Genomic DNA, 20,235 nt, shown 5'->3' with positions numbered 1-20,235 from the left:
GCTAGTAGAAGTAGGTGATTGTAGGGGCCAAAATTGAATGGGTACTACATTAATGTACTACCCAAAAGCATTGCAAAACTAAAAAGGTATTCTCCTCCCCACTCACATCATCCAAATTAAAATGTCATGACTCATGACACAGGGTAGGTAAAAGAGGGAAAATAACACACCCAGAGTGAAACTAGGTTGAAAAACATCCTTTAATAGGTCCGTGCCACACACTAGTGAAAAATAAAGCTCCTACAAAAAGAATGATACATTTTTCCACAATATCTTAAATAAAGTAACTTCAAGTACTCCGACTTGGGTACAAAAAACTCTAGCTGCCTCCATTAGGCCACAACACACAGCAAGATTCAAACACAGTGGTTACCAATGGCCTTATGTCCTCTGCACTGTGGCAAGGCAGATGTGGGGAAATGTTTCATGGGGAAAAGACTTAAACGTTGTTTGTTTGTTTTTCTCTTTCTTTATGGAGAGGAATGATTACTGTGTCAGACTTTGGAGGCCATGTTGGATTGAAATTATATTAAAAATAATGTCATCATAAAAATGAAAAAAAAAAAACGAAAAAATGATATCCCCTACGCCCCTGTTGGAAGGGTAGGCACTACCAAGATTAAGGATACCACAGTGTTTGCAGAGGATATGTATATATTGTACAAACAATATTTATAATAATGTTTTTTTATCACTTTCACTAAAATAGAATAGAATGCTACAATCATTCTAAGGCATAAACAATATCTGATATCTTAAACAATTCGTTCCAAACAAGACTTGAATATTGACATTAATAAACAGTATATACACATGTATCACCATTGTCTGACTGTTTTTCTGCAATTTTTGTAATTAAATGCAGTTGTACAGTTTTAACGTAATGATTACAGTCCTCTGATGCCCAAAAGCATAGAACAGTGTAAACAGTTAGTTTTTTTCTTGGCTTTGTTTCATATTTGGGAAAAAAATTAAATAAAAAGTCAAACACAAAGACAGACATTCCTTTCGATTCAAAGCAGTTGAGCTGATTCTTCCTTTTCATAGAAAATGATGTGGACCTTTTTTTATTTTTATTTATTGATTAATAAATAATTATTAAAAAATTAAATACATTCACTATAATACGATTAAATAAAAAAAAACGTCTATTTACAAGTAGTGGAAAGTATTCTACCGCAGATGCATCTTGGGTGGTTGAGGGGTATGAGGATTCAGTGCAATGATCTTGAACAGGAAATGGTATTGCACTAAGACACCCGGTTGACATTGTGTGGGACTCTTTGGGTGTTTTGATCCCTGTTGTACTGTAGCAACACCAGCGTTATAAGTCTGTCTGTTGACATTTCACTTTAACCTCCCTGGGTTCGTCCCAAAGGAACAGACGGACTAGTGTCATCATCTTGTCAATCCCAAAACGTGGTGCCTCCGCTATGAAATGTCAAATATAATTTTACTGGAGGTCTGGTTTGAGACAGTGATGATGATTGGTCAAACAACACCCAAACTGATGTATTAGTTTATTTGCTTCAGAAGCTCTGTCCATCTCTTATCAAAGAACTTCCTCATGTTGTGTCCCGCTCGCCCGATGTCTGAATTGTCTTCATTAAACTTTTCACAGTTATCAAAAACCAGGTTGACGTCAATAATGAAAGTCTCCAGATTCTGATACCTGAAACGAGAGGAACAGATCATTTTAAGTAAAATGCTTTATTCTTATGTTATGTTATCTTAAGGGCCAGGATCTTTTCCTGGCTACGTGACCTGATCAGAACATCTCTGGGTTAGTTATAGTTGTTATGTATGACTACTAGACAGTGGATAGTAATAGTGTAATATTAATAGTGAACTCACTGGCTGCTGACGAGCTTCTCTCTGATGGTGGAGAAGTCCATGGGCTTCTTGATGACCTTCCTGTAGCCAGGGATCCCCTTGGTGTTGACGGGGTTTAGGAAGGGCCAGGCATCCTGGTGGCGCTCCAACTCAGCCAGGAGCACCCTGCAGAGAACACGCACACGTCACAAAGGGAATATGATCAAGTGTTTACAGTCCATTGTACCTTCAACAATTATTTAAAGAGGCTGAACGCCCCAGACAAATACATTTACAACCGCATGTACATTCCTATCAGCAACTCGCTGATAAAAGTGCTGATACTTGTGCTTAGAAAATGACAAAGGCTTATGGTGTAGTACAGTACCTGCACAAGCCCAGGTCTCTGTTGTTGTCTTTGGCCGTCTTGGCTCTCTTCACATACACAGGGCTCTCCTGACTGGGTGACTGGGGTGTGGGCGGGGCCTGGGACGGGGCGGGGCTCTCCTCTCCTTTCCTCTTCCTGCTGGGGGGCTCTTTCGCTCCTCCTCCTTTCTTCGGGGTGCTGCTGGCGCTCGCCGAGTCGTCCTCTGACACCTCCACGTTACCGTTACTGTTGCCGGCCTGCTTCCCGTTCCGCTTGGCCTCAGCGGCGGTTGGTTTCTTCCCGCTTCCACCTGCCACCGGTTTGCTCGGCGGCTTCTTGTTCTTGGGAGATGGGCCGCTCGCCTGAGGGGGGAGGGACAAAGATTCATGCAGATGTCCTTACATAGCAATGGCACTTATCATATTGTGTACACAGTGCTGTTAAATTACCTACTTTGAAATAATATATAATACGAAAATGACAGGTACATGATGTACTTTGAAATAATGTAAAGCTACATGACTAATACGCATGGCTGACACACTTCAACAGTAAGGTAGGATATGTAAATGTTGAACAGTGTCCAGGACAGTTTGGGTCACCTTGGATATGCAGGCGGGGCAGTACCAGTCTCCCTCTGGGATGTTGGTGATCTTGGGTTTGTGACAGTACGTGTGGCAGCCTTTGTCACAGCCGTCACACAGCAGGAGCAGGTCCTCGTTGTCACCCTTCCTGCAGATCTGACAGTACTGAAAGCAGACAACACAGTGTCACCTCAAACCCAAGGGATGGATTTCAAACCAACATTTAACAAGATTTACATTGGAATCCACTCCCTAAGGGACTTCAAATGGTTTTGGGATTCAAATGCTCTTCAATGACATACAGTATTCACTTCCCTAGCATATTGAAACTCTGTGCCAGCCAGCTACAGCTGTTGAGGTTTCACTCACCACTTTCATGATAGACCTCTCCCAGGCGATGGACTTCTGGAGCTGCTGGAGACACATGGCCAGCTGGGCGGCACTGCGGACGTCGCTCAGGGCCTTCCTCCACACCTTCATCCCATGGGCCACCTCCTCCTCGCCCCTGTGGAAGGTTAACGGAGATGTTAGAGGGATGGACGCATACAAACAGGTATAAAACGGAAAGTCGGACACGGACGCATGCACGCAGGTACGCGCACACACTCAATTATTCGCTTTCCAACACAAACACTTGCACATACACAGACACACACCCACTGTCACCACAACTAGCTGCAGCTGTGCAGACAGACAGAGGCATGTGAGTGAGTGAGTGAGTGAGGGAGACAGGCAGGCAGGCAGCATGGATATATGAGTACAGGTACACACACTGGCATGGAGGAGTGATGCCCATGCAGATGCCAGGAGAGCAGGAACAGTAATGGTAGGGGGGACGAGGTGGAGGCCATTACTGATGCATAACACCATGCAGACGACCAGAAAAACTCAACGGGAAAAAAGACCAACAGGGAAAAAACAAAAAACATAAACAACATTCACCACACTGTGAGTCAACCCCAAACCAGAAGGCAACCATAAAATGCACAATAAAAGATGCAAAAAAAACAAAAACGACAGCATAGGTTGATTTCTTTTTGAAAAACCAAACAAAAAAGCACACAGAAGTGTTTGGTTGAATGCTGAGTGGATGACCTACCCTTCCCTGTCAGCAGTATTGGAGGGAGCAGGGACAGTGACCGTACCGATAGCCCCCACATTATCCAGCCTGATCTGAATGGTGGTACCTAAGGGGCTCCTCAGGTACCTTCTCTCAATGTTCCTCTCCAGGTCCGCCAGCCGCATCACCGCTATGTCCAGAGGGTTGTCCGCGTGACGCACCACGCCGCCCGCCTTGTGGTCTGCCTTGTCCTCCGGTTGGTCTTTGTCGCCAGCGCCGCCCGCCGCTGGTTGGTGTTTGAGGAGGGGCTTGTGCTCGTGGTAGACCAGGTCCTCCCTCTCTGATTGGGGCTCGGGGTACATCCAGCCCTGCGCAGGGAATGGTGGGTAATGTCTTAAATAACAACCTATTGTCACTAGATCTCGGCTAACATTTAGACTTGAAAAGGTTAGTGAGTGACCACTGCTACAATTCATTACTTTCGAAAAGAGGCCTATATTTTCTCCAATGGATAGATATGAGAGCTATAATAAAAGGAATTTGTTGTTGTTGTTGTTGTTGTTTTTTACCTTGATCTGCAGGCTGGCGGTGGTGACCTTTCTCTCCAGCTCCTCCACCTGCTGCAGCACAGCGATGTCCATCTCCATGGCCTGCTCCTCCACACACCAGCCCCGCACTGACTCCACACTCACCTGGCTCTCCTCCAGCTCACACAGCTCTATCATGGCCGCTGCACATCGGGGAGACAGGACGGCATTAGAGACCGGTCATCCGCTCCATAGACGTGTGTGTGTAAGTACACCAACGTGCATATTATCCGCACATCAGACCAACACCCACAACCTTTGTCACTCACTACTCCCTCCCCAACACGACAACAAAACCACACACACTCTTACCACTCCCCGTTCCCACACACACACAGACAAACACAGATGAAGTATCCAGACACAAAGAGCTGTTCAATCAGAAACCATACGAACGTTAACAAATCTGGCTTTGATGTCAGACTCATATCGAGCAGGCAGTCATGCGTCATGTACCAACTGTCAATTGATTGTGAAGCGCTGGTGCTTGGACTGTGCTCAGTAGGGGTATGACTACTCAGGGCTGTCATAACATAGTGCTCAATCAGACTCCAACGCGTAAGTCTTTCTAAATGTCTGGGCCTGCCAGTCGGAGCGCTGCTCAGTTTCACTGACACAAAATCAAAGCTACTTTATTCATTTATATCCATTGGGATCTGTTGGCTAAATTTACTCTGCAAAGGCTATGCAGATTGCTAAAGATTGGGTGAGTGAGTGACCTATTGACTGACTGACAGACCTACAGACTGACTGAGTGCCTGTGTTTGTGTCTGAATTAGTACTCACCGTCTCTGTGCTTGGTGCAGACCTGTGGGATGAGCTCCATGTATTTGTGCATCTGTCGGTGCAGGACCTTCTCTCTGATTCCCCGGCTGTGGAGGGACTTCACCAGGGAGCGCAGCTCCTCAATGTCTGACACCCGCCACCAGCCTGACAGCATCTCTACACACACACACACACACACACACACACACAAATAAACATAGGGAAATGTTTCAGAAAAATAACTTAAGACAACATAATGCCCCCTTGAAATAGATCTACAGTATTCTGATACAGAACGCACTCCAGTGCTCTCTCTCCTCAAGAGATTCCTTTTTTCCACCCAGTGGAACAAAACAAATGATTTATTCTCATGACTCAGTGAATTAATAAAGGTTAACTGAATAAATAGATAACTCATCCCACACACACACGCACATACACACACACACGCTCACCTTCGGGGATGGGCCGTGGTGTGGGGTGGTCCGAGTGCTTGGGCACCTCCATCATGGTGGGAGAGGGCACCATGGACGAGAGCTTCTCGCCAGGAGGAACGGGCGACTCGCTCTTGCTGGAGACACTGGGCGGTGGGTTGGCACTGCCCTCCAGGGAGCTGAGGCCTGAGTGGCCTTGCAGGGGGCTGTTGCAGAAGGGCAGCTGGCTGGGGCTCATCATTCCACTGGGCCAGCCACCGCAGAACGCTGAGAGACCCAGCAATGACCCGCCAGCCTTACCCTAGAGGGGGGAGATACATACACACACACTTCAATATCATGATTAGAAAAACAAATGCGTATCACTACACTTAGGCCTTTAGCTTCAAGCAGAACCTCAATTCTTATGATGTTACATTTATTCATACGATGTTCCATTAAAAGCTTCTACTACCAGTATAAATCATTAGGACCAGGGGTCTGTCCTGGCAGGGTACTGACCTGCAGGGCTGACAGAGGATAGTTGATGAAGCCAGCTGGGTGGTGGGGGCTGGCTGAGGCCGACGCTGCCGAGGGGGTGAGAGGCAGGGCGGGGGAGGCCGGGGGAGACCTGGGCCGGGTGAGGCTGGAGGAGGGCAGGGGGGAGAACTGGAGAGGGCCGGGCCCAGGGGAGGGAGAGGTGGTGAGGGAGGTGTCGTCACAGGGGGAGCGGGGGAGCAAGCTGAACCAGTGACCACTCCTCTCTGTCAGGACCCTGAGGAGCTGGTCGCTTGGGAGGTACTGGAGCTGTGGAGGGGTGGAGGTCTTCATAGGGCTGAAAAGCTGGGGTGGGGGGCTCAGGAGGGAGGAGAATGAGGTGGGGGACGGGGTGGAGGTGGGGGGGCCGGGTTTGGCCTCCTCACATGGGAGGTTGGGTGCCGTCAACGCACAGGTCCTTGTAGGTAAGGCGGGCAGAGAGGCGTTGTGGGCGGGATAGGATGGCGTTGTTGTTTTTGTTGTCGTGGTGACGGAGGGCGGCGTGGGGCTGCCGTTGTATTTGGGGTGGGGGTCTGCCTCGGCTTCGCAGGTTTCCTTGGCAACATCCTTAGCGACATGGAGGAGCGTGGTCAGTTTGGAGAGAGAGGCTGGCTGCTGGAGGAAAAGATTGGGAAACCCTTTCTTCTCCCCCGTCCCTTCCTCTGACCCCACGGGGGTGTAGACGCCCCTCTCCTCCTGGCCGACGCCCCCAGGCTTCTTCTTCTGCACCTCCTCCTCCTGCGGCTCCTCCTTGATGTGCACCTCCCCTGCTGCCCTCCTCCTCCTCTCCCTCTCTTTCTCCAGCTCCCCCGCAGCTTCTCCGCTCTCCATGGCCTCGATGAAGACCCCTCCACAGTGGGGCAGAACCCAGTAGCGCCGGCGGTAGCGGTCCTGGCCGTACATCATGGAGCGCAGGGAGTGGGACGCCTCAAACAGCTTCCTCCTCACCTGGTGCTGTTGCTGGGAAACGAAGCAAGACCATCATGAGTGAGTTACAACTAAATCAATGAATCAGTAATATCGAACTATTTAGCATTGATCGTCCATAGAAGGACTTACCTTAGCTAGCTTCTCTATCTGTTTCTCCAGCTCCTCCACACTAGTTGATTGGTCCCCATCATCCTCGTCACACGTCTCCACTTTCTTCCCCTTCTTCATCTCCTCCTCCTCTTCCTCGTCATCTTCATCGGCCAGGTCGTCGCTGTCTTCATCTTCATCCTCGTCATCGTCGCTTTCTGCTCCGGCCTTCCTCTTGCGTTTGAGGCAAGAGGAGGGCGTACCCAGGGGCTGGGTCTCCTCCCCCCCCATGCTGGCATCTCTCTTCCCTGTCCGCTTGGCATGGATGGTCCTCAACCTGGAGACAGAGAAACACACAGGTGAGCATTCAGATGCACACACACACACACACACGCACGCGTCGACACACACAACACTTACTTTTTGAGTTTGCCCTCGATCAGCCACTTGTCCTTCCTCATGTTGGTCATGTGATCAAGGTTCTTGTCGATCTCGCTGTAGAAACAGAGTAAGATACAGTATATGTCAGTTCACACGTAACTAGCAAAATAATGGAAACACGGGAGTAAATGAGGAATACTGAGTATATTGAAAGCAGGTGCTTCCACACAGGTATGGTTCCTGAGTTAATTAAGCAGTTAGCATCCCATCATGCTTAGGATTATGTATAAAAATGCTGGGCAGGCCATTATTTTGGCTACCATGGCTATGTCCCCATAGGATGACAATGCCCCCATCCACAGGGCACAAGTGGTCACTGAATGGTTTGATGACCATGAAAACGATGTAAACCATATACCATGGCTGTCTCAGTCACCAGATCTCAACCCAATTGAACACTTATGGGTGATTCTGGAGCGGCGCCTTCCACCATCAACAAAACACCAAATGATGGAATTTCTTGTGGAAGAATGGTGTCGCATCCCTCCAATAGAGTTCCAGACACTTGTAGAATATATCCCAAGGTGCATTGAAATGGTTCTGGCTCGTGGTGGCCCAACGCCCTATTGAGACACTTTATGTTGGTGTTTCCTGTATTTTGGCAGTTACCTCAATTCTCTCTCTCTCTCTCTCTCTCTCTCTCTCTCTCTCTCTCTCTCTCTCGGTAGAGTGAATAGCCTGCAGCACTAGTATCCCTCCGTTCTAGTGAATAATTGATGTATTGGCTTCTCTCTCTATCAAAATTGAATCCCAGACCAGATTATCAGCTCTATCCAGAGTCTTACACAGCATTAATAAAACACGACAGCATTAGCAGCTGAGTGAAGTCAACTAAACTTCCTTATTTGTAAGGAGCTAAAAGGCAGTAGGCTCACAAAAAGCTCACAACAGTATAGAAGCCTGCTGTACACTAAACCTTTCACACTGGCACCACCTAATAAGAGAGGAAGGGACGACAATGCTTGTGAAATGTTGTCTGCATATCCTATCAGTAAAAACATGGAATCCTTATCCTTTCCATGTTTGATCTCCTTACATATTGCACAATAAGCTATTCCCTTGTAGCTCCACTGGTATGAGGCCTGTGTGATGTACAGCACTGGCAGGTCAGAATCTCTCCTCCTACCTGTCGACGCTCTTGCTGCAGATAGAACCTGAGCTTTAATTGTTTCGCTTCAATTGTTCTTTCTTCTCTCCTTGTGACGGCGCTCTTGCTGTAGCATGATCTATTTTCATGTTTGGTATCTCTTGTTCTTTTCTCCTACCTGACGACACTCTTGCTGCAGGCCAGCTCATTGGCCAGGAAGCCTAGTATGGAGGCCTTCTGGGCGGGGGTGTGGGCCTGGAAGGCCTTGGTCTTCAGGCTGAGGGCCAGCTCAGCCAGGTCAGTCTGCCCGCAATGGGCCCCCATGTACATCTGCAGCACCTCCGACACATTGTCCCGGTTGATGCCCACGTTGGTCAGATGGTCCCCCAGCATGGTCTTGGTCTGGGGGAGAGGAGAGAGACAGGAGGGGTGAGTCATGGAAGATGGAGAGGAAGACAGCATGGTCTTGGTCTGGAAGAGGGGGTCAGGAGGGTTGGGTCGTGATAGAGTGGTTCCAGGTACACTTCCCAGGGGAGTGTTGACTCATAGACAATGGGCTGGTTTCCCAGACACAGATTAAGTCCTAGACTAGAAAGTGCTTCTTAGTCCTTAGTCTAAGACTAAGCTTAACCTGTGTCTGGGAAACCAGACCAACGTGAGTAGGTTTTTATTCTACCTATGTGAGAACATGCTTGGTATGTTCCTGTACATGTACAGTATCTCACCTTGTGTCCAGGAGGCAGCCCGGGGTCACACACGGCCAGGGAGAGCAGTCTGACCAGCAGGTCCTGGACGTGTCCCATGCTGTCTCCCACGTTGAGCAGGCCCTCCTGCAGCATGCCCAGGGTGGGTACATCCACCGCTACATCGAAGCCCAGCACCTTCCCAAAGCCACGCAGGAACTGCATCAGCATCAGGCAGTCAGACACCGCACCCCCCGGCAAGATCAGGCCAGGGATTCTGGAAAACTCTGGAAGAGGCTGGAATGAAAGGAGAGGGAGGGATATTTAGGATACATCTCAAATTACACCCGGTGACTCCTATAGTGCCCTATGTGGACTGCGCTATATGTGGAGTAGTGTGACTAACATTTTGCAATGAGACCTTTTCTATGCCAATGACTGAATCACATGGCTCTGAATGGTAGCTTTTTTTAGGTGGTCATTAGTAAACGTGTGGGGGATTATTATCTCATCCCTCCCTGTGCATTACCCTCTTTAGCCACTTGATGGCAGTGTACAGCACAAACAGAGTCCAGTACTCAGGTTTCACATATGATCCATAACAGATATACATACCATTGTGATGATACAATGCACTTTACCACCCATAACCCAGACAATATTAATTTGTCAGTTCAAATATATATATTTTTTAAATATATATATTTTTTCCATAGTTGCTAATGTTTTGTCTTCACATATTGCAATAATGCAAAAGAGATGTAACCAAGTTAAACGGCCACCTACAACTTGGAAAGCTAAGTCCCTTTAATGATCACGTAGGACTGAATCATGGGCAAGATGGGTAATTTATTACCTCATGATCGGCCAGACACATGTCTTCATTTGGCTTCTTCAGCTCCCTGGCAATCTCCAGTTCCAGCCTCCTCAGCTCCAATTTCCGCTCCTTGTTCAGGCGTTTCTCATCTCTCTTTTCCTGCCGCAAGCGCTCGCGCTCCTGAGGGCCCAGAGAAGGAGGGAGGAGGGGAGAGTTAATGGGCTCACGCCAGTGGCGGTAAAACAGACAAGAATGTCAAGCCGAGTCTGCTGAGTAGTTTTAGAATTCAGCCCGGCGCCCCTGCCTGCGCTCTCAAAGAAAAAGCGCTCGAGGGTCATTCTCTTGACTCAGTTAGTATATTGAAGACATGAAAAGGAGAGGGAGGAGAGAGGGATGGGTTCAGGAGGAGTGGGACCTTCTGGCGCGTGTGTGGTGTGTGTTTTGTGTGTGTGGTGTGTGTTGTGTGTGTGTGTGTTGTGTGTGTATGTTGTGTGTGTGTGTGTGTGTGTGTGTGTGTGTGTGTTGTGTGTGTGTGTGTTGTATTGTGTGTGTGTTTTGTGTGTGTTGTGTGTGTGTGTTGTGTGTGTGTTGTGTGTGTCTGTTTTGTGTGTGTTGTGTGTGTGTGTGTGTGTGTTGTGTGTGTGTGTTGTGTGTGTCTGTTGTGTGTGTCTGTTGTGTGTGTGTTGTGTGTGTGTGTGTGTTGTGTGTGTCTGTTGTGTGTGTGTTGTGTGTGTGTTTTGTGTGTGTGTTGTGTGTGTGTGTGTGTGTGACCTACCTCAGCTTTTTTGCGAGCCTCCACCGCCTTCATGAGCATCCCATGTTGCCGTCTCCTCTCCCTCTCCTAGCAGAGCAGAAAAACACACACACACGTTACACACCGGAGAAGGTGTAACCTCCTCAACCTCCACAGGTTAAGTCAGAGAGAAGGAAAACCTCCATTCACCTCCATCATGGTGAGGTTTTCACATACAGCAACACGTACAGTTGAAGCTGAGGTTAAGAATACACCGGTACGAATGACAACAACCAAAAAGCATCAAAGGGAAAATGCAGTAGATGGTGATGACGGGGTCAAAAAGAGAAGTTAGGGTCAGCTATGATGCCTCTAGGTAAAAAGCTGACGGAACAAAAGCAAAATGACTGAGTCATCATAGCCACAAGCCAGTCGGATGAAAACAAACATTACTGTGTATTATCCATCTGTTTAGCTGATAGCCGTTCCAGATCGAAAATAGCCTAAACCTATGGGGGATATTGAGTGAAGGTCTTACAAGGAAACTTCCCTGGTTGAGGATAGATTGGCTCGAAATGTTCTATTGTTAACAAATAGGATTTGATCAAGACAAAGTGAAGACTGTCTGTCTGAAAGGGATGGGGAACTCAGTGATGTGATAAACAGATAGAAGTCAATGAAACAGATCCTCCGGAGTCAGCTGCATACATACAGTATGTAGGGCCAGGAGTTTCTCCTGCTCAGGTTTATATTGTTAGGAAAAACTCCTGGCTCTAATCATGTGCAGCAGACGGGCTCAACAAGCAATAGACAGCCAGTCAGTCAGCCAGTCAGCCAGTCAGCCAGCCAGCCAGCCAGCCAGTCAGCCAGCCAGCCAGCCAGTCAGTCAGTCAGTCAGTCAGTCAGCCAGTCAGCCAGTCAGCCAGTCAGCCAGTCAGTCAGCCAGTCAAGCTGGAGAAGACAGGCAGGTACAGATACAGAACAGAGCAGCAAAACGACTCAGGCTGCGTCCCAAATGGCACCCTCTTCCCTGTATAGTGCACAACTTTTGACCAAAGTAGTGCACTATGAGGTAGTGCACTATGCCATTTCAGATGCAGCCTCAGAGACTCAATGGGACGTAACAGGTTAAAAGTGCAGCTCTTTTGTGGACAGAGACAGACACAAGCTCAATGTCTGGAACTGGAAAACTCAAGCACTCACAGCCACTCAAAAACAACAGTTAGACAATGTATGTGATGGATGACTCATCGAGAGGAGTGTACTTTCAGACAGTGAGAGTGAGCATGGCAGGGCATGGCCGCCTCTTGCAATGCATTCTGGGGAGTGGGGGGGAGCTACCGAACCACCGCAGGCGGAGCGAGGTCAGGTGTCTCAGAGCAGATGGAGGCGACAGACTGTTGTTGTTTTTGTTTGTTTGTTTGTTTGTTTGTGTGTTTGTTTGTTTTGCTGAAAAGCCATGCAGAAGAATGTAGTATGACTGCAGCCAGTGCTACACTTAATGCATTGCTATGACAACCATATCACAACCAGGAAACACGATGCGGTGTTAGATGTACAAAAATAAACATACCCATACCATATCTAGTCTATGCCTCTCCAACTCCTGGCAGAGAGAGTTGGCAAAGTATTATGGAACAGAAATGACAGCAAAAAAACAGATTGTTCAGCAGAAAAATACCCAAAGATCAGAAATAACCCAATAGAAAGGAAATGGACCAAATAGAAACAGTAAAGGGTTTAATAAAATATCTAGTTACACACAACCCTGAAACACACACGCACTTACACACACACACACACACACACACACACACACACACACACACACACACACACACACACACCCCGTAAACACTGATCTAGCTGAAGTGTATATGGTTTTTAGTATAATTAAATCATGTCAGAAGAGAAAAGGTGTGTTGCTAAGAAGCGCTGCGTACCTGGTGCTTTAAAATGACTGCATGCTGTCTTCTCATTTCTTTCTCCTTCAGGGGAAGACAGAAAAGATGAGGGGAGAAAATCAATACACTTTCATACAGCCACCATCATGAAAATCACTAGGGCTGATGGGATTTCAGACCATTTTACAGAGGAGCTACAGCTCATACCTAATCTCATTGTCAGACACAACTCATCTGGAAAAAGCTTTGACATTTTGGTTTATTTTGAGATATATATATATTTTGTCATTTCGCAGACACTCTTATCCAGAGCGATTTACAGTTAGTGAGTGCATACATTTTCATACTGGCCCCCCGTGGGAAACGAACCCACAACCCTGGTGTTGCAAGCTCCATGCTCTACCAACTGAGCTACAGGGGACTATGTGTGTAACACAAACTCACCTTTATTCGTTTCTCTGCCTCCATAATTTTGGCATTCGCAACCTCTTCTTTCTTTCTCCGTTTAGCCTGCGAATGCAAATCAGGTCAAACGTCATTTCACTGCCAGACATCTAGACAGACAGACTGACGGACACATGCCACTCCGCAGTTTCGCACCGCAGCACTCAAAATATTATATTTTCCCTGTAACAGAAAATGAAATGTATGCCTCACATGCCAGTCAAATGTGTAGAACACAGAGAGTGAATAATGTATCTTTTAAATATGTAATTGCAAACAGCAAAAAAATCCTGTTAAGAGTGGCTTGCCAACCGTGTCAACTCAAATTTGATTTAGTCCTGCTAAAATACTTTGGAGCTCCTACAGTGTAATTGTGTGTGCAAGGGAAATATTTTTTTTTCTCCTACCCACTTATGCTAAACTGTTGCTGTTGTCTGATAAAATTGAAAAAAATAATTTCTATCTAATTTAAATATGGTCTGACTGAGACAGCTAGCGGAGACAGCGATTTTAATATTCAACAGCCGTCAAGCAAGACCAATTTAGCATTAGTTCCATGTGGAATTATGCCTGAGACGTTACTCCTTCCAACACTGTGGTCTTATTCAGTAATGGGCTTGGGTAAGATTCAAATACTATTGACAGAGTAGACTGAGGCTCTGGGATGCATTTGAGGAATAACGTTGTGCTAATTCAGAGGACATGTTTGGTATTGGGTCAGTTGACTGTAGTACCTCCAGGATTTGCTGGGCCCTCATCTCCTTCTCCAACCTGATCTGCTGAATACGCTTCATCTTCTCCTGGAGAAACACAGAGGGAGGTTGATCAATACACTACGCGGTGGTGCAGTGGTAGAACACGGATACCGCCATAGACAGACGGGACGGTTTGACAGGAAGTGATGCCACATAAAGAATGCCCTACCTGCTGCTTGATGATCTTCATTTGCTCCTTCTGCTTCCTCCGTTCCTCGGCTGCCATGATGGCTGAAAGAGAGACTTTAAGTGCTTAGGTGTTAAGAAATGATTTGCAGTGCTACTGTACATACAGTTGAAGTCGGAAGTGTACATACACTTAGGTTGGAGTCATTAAAACTTGTTTTTCAACCACTCCACACATTTCTTGTTAACAAACTATAGTTTTGGCAAGTCGGCCATCTACTTTGTGCATGACACAAGTAATTTTTCCAACAATTGTTTACAGACAGATTATTTCACTTATAATTCACTGTATCACAATTCCAGTGGGTCAGAAGTTTACATACACTAAGTTGACTGTGCCTTTAAACAGCTTGGAAAATTCCAGAAAATGATGTCATGGCTTTAGAAGCTTCTGATAGGCTAATTGACATCATTTGAGTCATTTGGAGGTGTACCTGTGGATGTATTTCAAGGCCTACCTACAAACTCAGTGCCTCTTTGCTTGACATCATGGGAAAATCAAAAGAAATCAGCCAAGACCTCAGAAAAGAAATTGTAGACCTCCACAAGTCTGGTTCATCATTGGGAGCAATTACCAAACACCTGAAGGTACCACGTTCATCAGTACAAACAATAGTACGCAAGTATAAACACCATGGGACCACGCAGCCGTCATACCACTCAGGAAGGAGACGTGTTCTGTCTCCTAGAGATGAACGTACTTTGGTGCGAAAAGTGCAAATCAATCCCAGAACAATAGCAAACGACCTTGTGAAGATGCTGGAGGAAACCGGTACAAAAGTATCTATATCCACAGTAAAACGAGTCCTATATCGACATAACCTGAAAGGCCGCTCAGCAAGGAAGAAGCCACTGCTCCAAAACCGCCATAAAAAAGCCAGACTAAGGTTTGCAACTGCACATGGGGACAAAGATTGTACTTTTTGGAGAAATGGTCTGATGAAACAAAAATAGAACTGTTTGGCCATAATGACCATCGTTATATTTGGAGGAAAAAGGGGGAGCTTGCAAGCCAAAGAACACCATCCCAACCGTGAAGGACGGAGGTGGCAGCATCATGCTGAGGGGGTGCTTTGCTCCAGGAGGGACTGGTGCATTTTACAACATAGATGGCATCATAAGGAAGGAAAATTATGTGGATATATTGAAGCAACATCTCAAGACATCAGTCAGGAAGTTAAAGCTTGGTCGCAAATGGGTCTTCCAAATGGACAATGACCCCAATCATACTTCCAAAGTTGTGGCAAAATGGCTTAAGGACAACAAAGTCAAGGTATTGGAGTGGCCATCACAAAGCCCTGACCTCAATCCTATAGAAAATGTGTGGGCAGAACTGATAAAGCGTGTGCGAGCAAGGAGGCCTACAAACCAGCTCTGTCAGGAAGAATGGGCCAAAATTCACCCAACTTATTGTGGAAAGATTGTGGAAGGCTACCCGAAACGTTTGATCCAAGTTAAACAATTTAAAGGCAATGCTACCAAATACTAATTGAGTGTATGAAAACTTCTGACCCACTAAGAATTTGATGAAAGAAATAAAAGCTGAAATAAATCACTCTCTCTACTATTATTCTGACATTTCACATTCTTAAAATAAAGTGGTGATCCTAACTGACCTAAGACAGGGAATTTTTACTAGGATTAAATGTCAGGAATTGTGAAAAACTGAGTTTAAATGTATTTGGCTGAGGTGTATGTAAACTTCCGACTTCAACTGTATATACAAGAGGACAGTGGGGAATGGTGGATGCACTCAGATGTTATGTAGTGTACCTTGTTGCTTCCTGGCCTCTTTCGCTGCCCTGGCCATGGCCTGCTTCTCCAGCTTCCTCATCATCTTCATCTGGGCCGCCTGCCTGGCTATCTCTGCAGAGAGAGGTGATGGAATGTTACTGTGTGACCAAACATGTTTGGTAGGTTGCATTCATAGACTTCAAATGGAGATCTGGTTGGGGTTTTTCCTCCTCACCTTGGGCCTCCAGTTTGCGTAAGAGTTTGGCCTCACTGGGGCTAGGCACCTCTGCCCCCAACCCCAGACCCTCTCCCACGTTGGGCGGCCGGCCCTTCCTCCTCCGGGAGCCCTTGCCCCCCTCGGCCCCCCGCTGGCGCTCTAAGTTGGGGGGCCGTCCCCGCCGGCCCTCCATGGCCAGGATATGAGGGATGACATCCTCGTCCTTCAGCAGGCTCCACTGCAGACCCTGAGGGTAGGACGGGCGAAACAACAGGGTAGAGGGGGTGTTAGTCTAGTGTGGGTAATAAACGGCTTCAAAATACTTTAGTTGTTTTTATTACTCTACTGTTACTCTAGGTTTAACTCTTTATATAGATCACTCATGAGAGAAAAGAGGGCAGATCAAAGATCAAAATATGCAATGTATGGTGGTATTACTGGACTACAAAGCTATGAACGGGATAATTGTCCAATTTCTACCTGTGATATGAACACCACTACAACACATTCCATTCACCATTCAGCTAGTTAAACTATCCTACTGTACAGTATATGACTGGTCACCTGTGGAAGTAATGTCAACTGATTATTACATTACTCCCTATACAAAGGGGGCTAGGGAGTAGGACTACTGGAGTCTATAGCTGATGTATATCTATGTCCCTGAACTGCTGAATTCACTTCTACTGTTCCTACTGTACATGAAAAGAGGAAATCAAAAAATAAAACGGGCAATAGATAGATGAAAGACGTCACCTGGGGTCCTTCTCTGGCTTCATAGAAGTCACCAACCATTATCTTTGCACTGAAGCTAAAATTATCGCGTGTGATGCCACTTATTCCATTTCTGGATAGATACTACAGAAGAGAAAATAATGACGTTTGGTGAGACAGGGATATCCAATGTGAAAGTATGTAAAAGTGTGACATTGAAAGCGATCTAGCTACAGTGGCGGAAGCTAAAAACTAAAGTGACGATTCTACTACTAAGCATCAAAAGCATTAGGGGGAAATCGAGCAAAAGCACAGTGAGAATCAGAATGCTCTAACAACTGGTCAGCTTTTAGTAGGCAGAGGAAGGGATTGGGGAAATGAACTAAAAGGATTCCAGCTCTTCTTATGTTAAGGTCACAGGGGTTAGCGTTGATGCTAAGTGAGCACTAGCGTAAGGGTGAGGCTAGTTGCTAGCGTAAGGCTAGTCTAACGGGAAGTGTTACTGTTACCTTCACCACATCTGGGTACTGCCTCAGCTTCTTCCCGCATGGCGCGTAGTACGCCACGTCACCTTGTATCTTCCCAGACACGTTCTTGATCCGAGTTTCTCTCTGCCAACTGTTAAACACATGGGAGGAAGGAAACTGTGAGTGAGTGACCGAATGCCATTGCTAAAGAGAGCCTATTAATTCAAGTCTCCACTCTACCTACCCCAACTCCAGAGGTATTCTCAACTCCTGCTCATCCATCACCCTCTTTCTTTTCCCTGCGCCTGGAGAGAGAGCGAGCGAGCAGAGAGAGAGAGAGAGAGAGAGAGAGAGAGAGAGCCCGTTAGTCAAACTGAACAATACACAGTCACAGCCTCTCTCCATAGCCCTAAACACCCAGCTACAGCCCCACGCAGAGCTACTGCCCAAAACACCCACCCATAGCCACAGCATCTCAGTACTGAATATGAGCAGTGTTTCATTGTGTGAGACAATTGGGGCTGCTGGGGCACACTCCACTATGCAGGCCTTGCTGGTTACAATCAATCCACAGGCAGATCAAAGGTGTGCCTTCTCCTATTGACTGGAGCGCTGCCTCAAGCGTGTCCACTGTGTATCAAACCCCACCAGATGTGGCCATGAGAGTGCCTTATTGTTTATGAATTACCTTTATTTAACCAGGTAGAGTATTGAGAAACCCCATGCCCTGAAGGCAACTTAAGGAAATTACTCAAATATGCCCTGAAAAATCACTGACATTCTTATGTGAATTTGATGGACAATAAAGCATTTTGAATTTAAACGTGCTTAGGAAGATTGGAATCTCTGTTGGAAAATTCCGGTCTTCCTTGTTGTGTCTGTGTGTGTGTTCTTTCCTTTCCTAAGCTGTGTAATCTCCCAGTGCTGAGAGAGAGAGGGAGGAGAGGAGAGGGGAATGAAAGAAAGAAACCTCGGCACGGCAGAAGTGCCAAACAAGTTGTCAGGCCTGTTAAGCCCAAGGACATGCACCTACAGGAACCCAGGGCCACTTAAGCCAGCCAACCGCTCGGCTAACTAAAAATAGACCCCCCTTTTCCTCTCCCTGTTCTCTTCCCACAGCCATCTGAAGATGACAGCATATAATGCCATGTGTGAGCTTAGCTATTCCAGTGTGGTTACGTGTCCTCAACAGTTAAAGGTACAGCTAGGTGTTTTTGCAGACTGGTTTTGTGCTTGTGCTGTATGAGTAGCTTTGGAAGAGTAGGTAAAGAAGTTGGCCATAACAACTGATACTAGGTCAGATATTTTGTCATCCACCTAATGTTTAAGGTTGGGATAGGGGTTAGTTAGGGTAATCTGATGCTAGATTTGCGGTTACAGGGCGATTTAAAACTTGAGCGGCTTTGACAATGTACCGGGCGTTTAAGGTGTGTTGCCTGCGGTTACCTGGGGGCATGGCCAGGGAGTAGGAGGAGGAAGGAGAGCTGTGATAGGCCAAGGCACTGGAGCTGGAGCTGGTGACGATGTTGGGCATCTTGATGACCTGCAGGTTGAGCGGGGAGCAGCTTGTGGCCGTGTGATTGGTTGAGTTGCTCAGTAAGGAGGCGTGGCCTTTGGTTAGCTTGAGTGGGGTCTTCTCCCTCTTGGAGGCGGAGCCTGATGATGGCAACTTCAGCTTCAGGTCCTTCAGTTTGCCACCGGAGACGTCCGCGTCGCTGTCCGAGTTACTGTCAGAATCTGAGAGGAGGGTACCAGAAAGAGAGAGCGTATCAATGGGAGACTCAGCAATGGTTGAATGGTGTTCACTATTGTACATCACCATAACCCCCAAAAAACTGTACACTACAAAGATTGCATGTGCATTCCATTAGGATGGTCAGACAGTAGGTATCTAACCTGACAAGCTGTCATCCGAGTCCTCCTCATCATCCTCCAAATCATCCAGATCATCATCATCATCATCATCGTCGTCGTCATCCTCAACAGAGTCATCCGAGTCCTTGCTGCTAGGGAGACCAGGGAGACCTGGAAGACCGGCCTCGGCCCCTCTGAACAGGTCCACCAGAGACTGCACCAGGTGGCTCTGAGAGAGGCCCTTCCAGGCTGCCATGGGGGCCAGAGCCTGGGCCTGAACCTGGAGGTTAGGGGCCTGGAGCTTAGGGGCCTTGGGGGCCTTGATCTTCCTGGGGTCCCCGGGCCGTGGCCGGTGAGGGTGAGGTAGCGGGCCGTGCCGGGGGGCCCTGAGAGGAGGCCGAGTGGGCCCTTCCACTGATGCTGAGGTTGACGGGCAGCGAGAGGGACGCCCCTGCCCCAGAGAGGTCCTTGTTGGGGTCCTTGCGGGGCTTGGTGATAAGGGACAGCGGCGCGTCCTGAGCGGTGGTGCTTTGGATGACTCCGTTGGGGTGGGCAGCCAGGCCCAGGAGAGCGCTGGACAGGAAGAGGTTGGAGTGGTTGTTCTGGGGGGGGGGGGAGGGGAGCAGGGGGCAGCTTGGTGCTTCTACCACCGCCATCGCCACCCGGACTCTCCGAGGAGGAGAGCTTGGGGGGCGGCAAGGAGGATGACGTCACCCCAGCAGCCTTCCTAGAGGTTTTGTGACCCTGCTGCTTCTTGGGCTGTGCCGCCGGGAACGTCTGGCCTTGCGAGAGTAAAGACTGGAACGGAGGGAGGGAGGGAGGGAGGGAGGGAGGGAGGGGGAATAAAAGAAGGGAAAACAGCATAATTGTGCCAGCTGTCAATTTGCATCTACGTCGATTATTCAAGCTGGTGATGAAGCACAATGCCTGGCTCACTCTGTCTCACTGTGCCTAGGACAGAAGGCCTGGAGACAACGGCATATAACATGGCAATAACCACAGGCATTGTACTAAGTAAAGAGTAAAGCCGCTGATACAGTTCCTGTATCTCACTTAA

The 20,235-nt window shown here is 47.5% G+C and overlaps 1 protein-coding gene across 11 annotated transcripts; it reads right to left on the bottom strand.

Annotated features, from left to right (window-relative positions):
• Positions 1-182: 182 nt before the first annotated feature.
• Positions 183-19,535, bottom strand: LOC121537671 (bromodomain adjacent to zinc finger domain protein 2B-like). 11 transcript variants are annotated; one of them, XM_045207365.1, is made up of 28 exons: positions 19,221-19,535; positions 18,771-19,061; positions 17,569-17,629; positions 17,367-17,475; positions 16,900-17,001; positions 16,162-16,390; positions 15,966-16,058; positions 14,176-14,249; positions 13,986-14,051; positions 13,252-13,317; positions 12,847-12,891; positions 12,477-12,509; positions 10,946-11,011; positions 10,210-10,350; positions 9,396-9,650; positions 8,849-9,072; positions 7,563-7,637; positions 7,185-7,479; positions 6,111-7,085; positions 5,631-5,910; positions 5,197-5,352; positions 4,393-4,553; positions 3,863-4,191; positions 3,133-3,268; positions 2,782-2,928; positions 2,201-2,541; positions 1,855-1,998; positions 183-1,672 (listed from the first exon to the last, which is right to left on the bottom strand). In XM_045207365.1, the coding sequence occupies exons 1-28, from the start codon at positions 19,432-19,434 to the stop codon at positions 1,516-1,518; spliced, it is 5,265 nt and encodes a 1,754-aa protein (XP_045063300.1). In that variant the 5' UTR covers positions 19,435-19,535; the 3' UTR covers positions 183-1,515. The 11 variants fall into 11 exon arrangements, with proteins under 11 accessions (XP_045063300.1, XP_045063302.1, XP_045063301.1 ...); XM_045207367.1 differs by having other exon boundaries at positions 6,111-7,079; XM_045207366.1 differs by having other exon boundaries at positions 12,483-12,509.
• Positions 19,536-20,235: the final 700 nt, after the last annotated feature.

The sequence above is a fragment of the Coregonus clupeaformis genome, chromosome 24 (assembly GCF_020615455.1).
Source record: "Coregonus clupeaformis isolate EN_2021a chromosome 24, ASM2061545v1, whole genome shotgun sequence".
In the NCBI taxonomy this organism is placed as follows: domain Eukaryota; kingdom Metazoa; phylum Chordata; class Actinopteri; order Salmoniformes; family Salmonidae; genus Coregonus; species Coregonus clupeaformis.
This window is presented reverse-complemented; position numbering and strand designations above follow the sequence as displayed.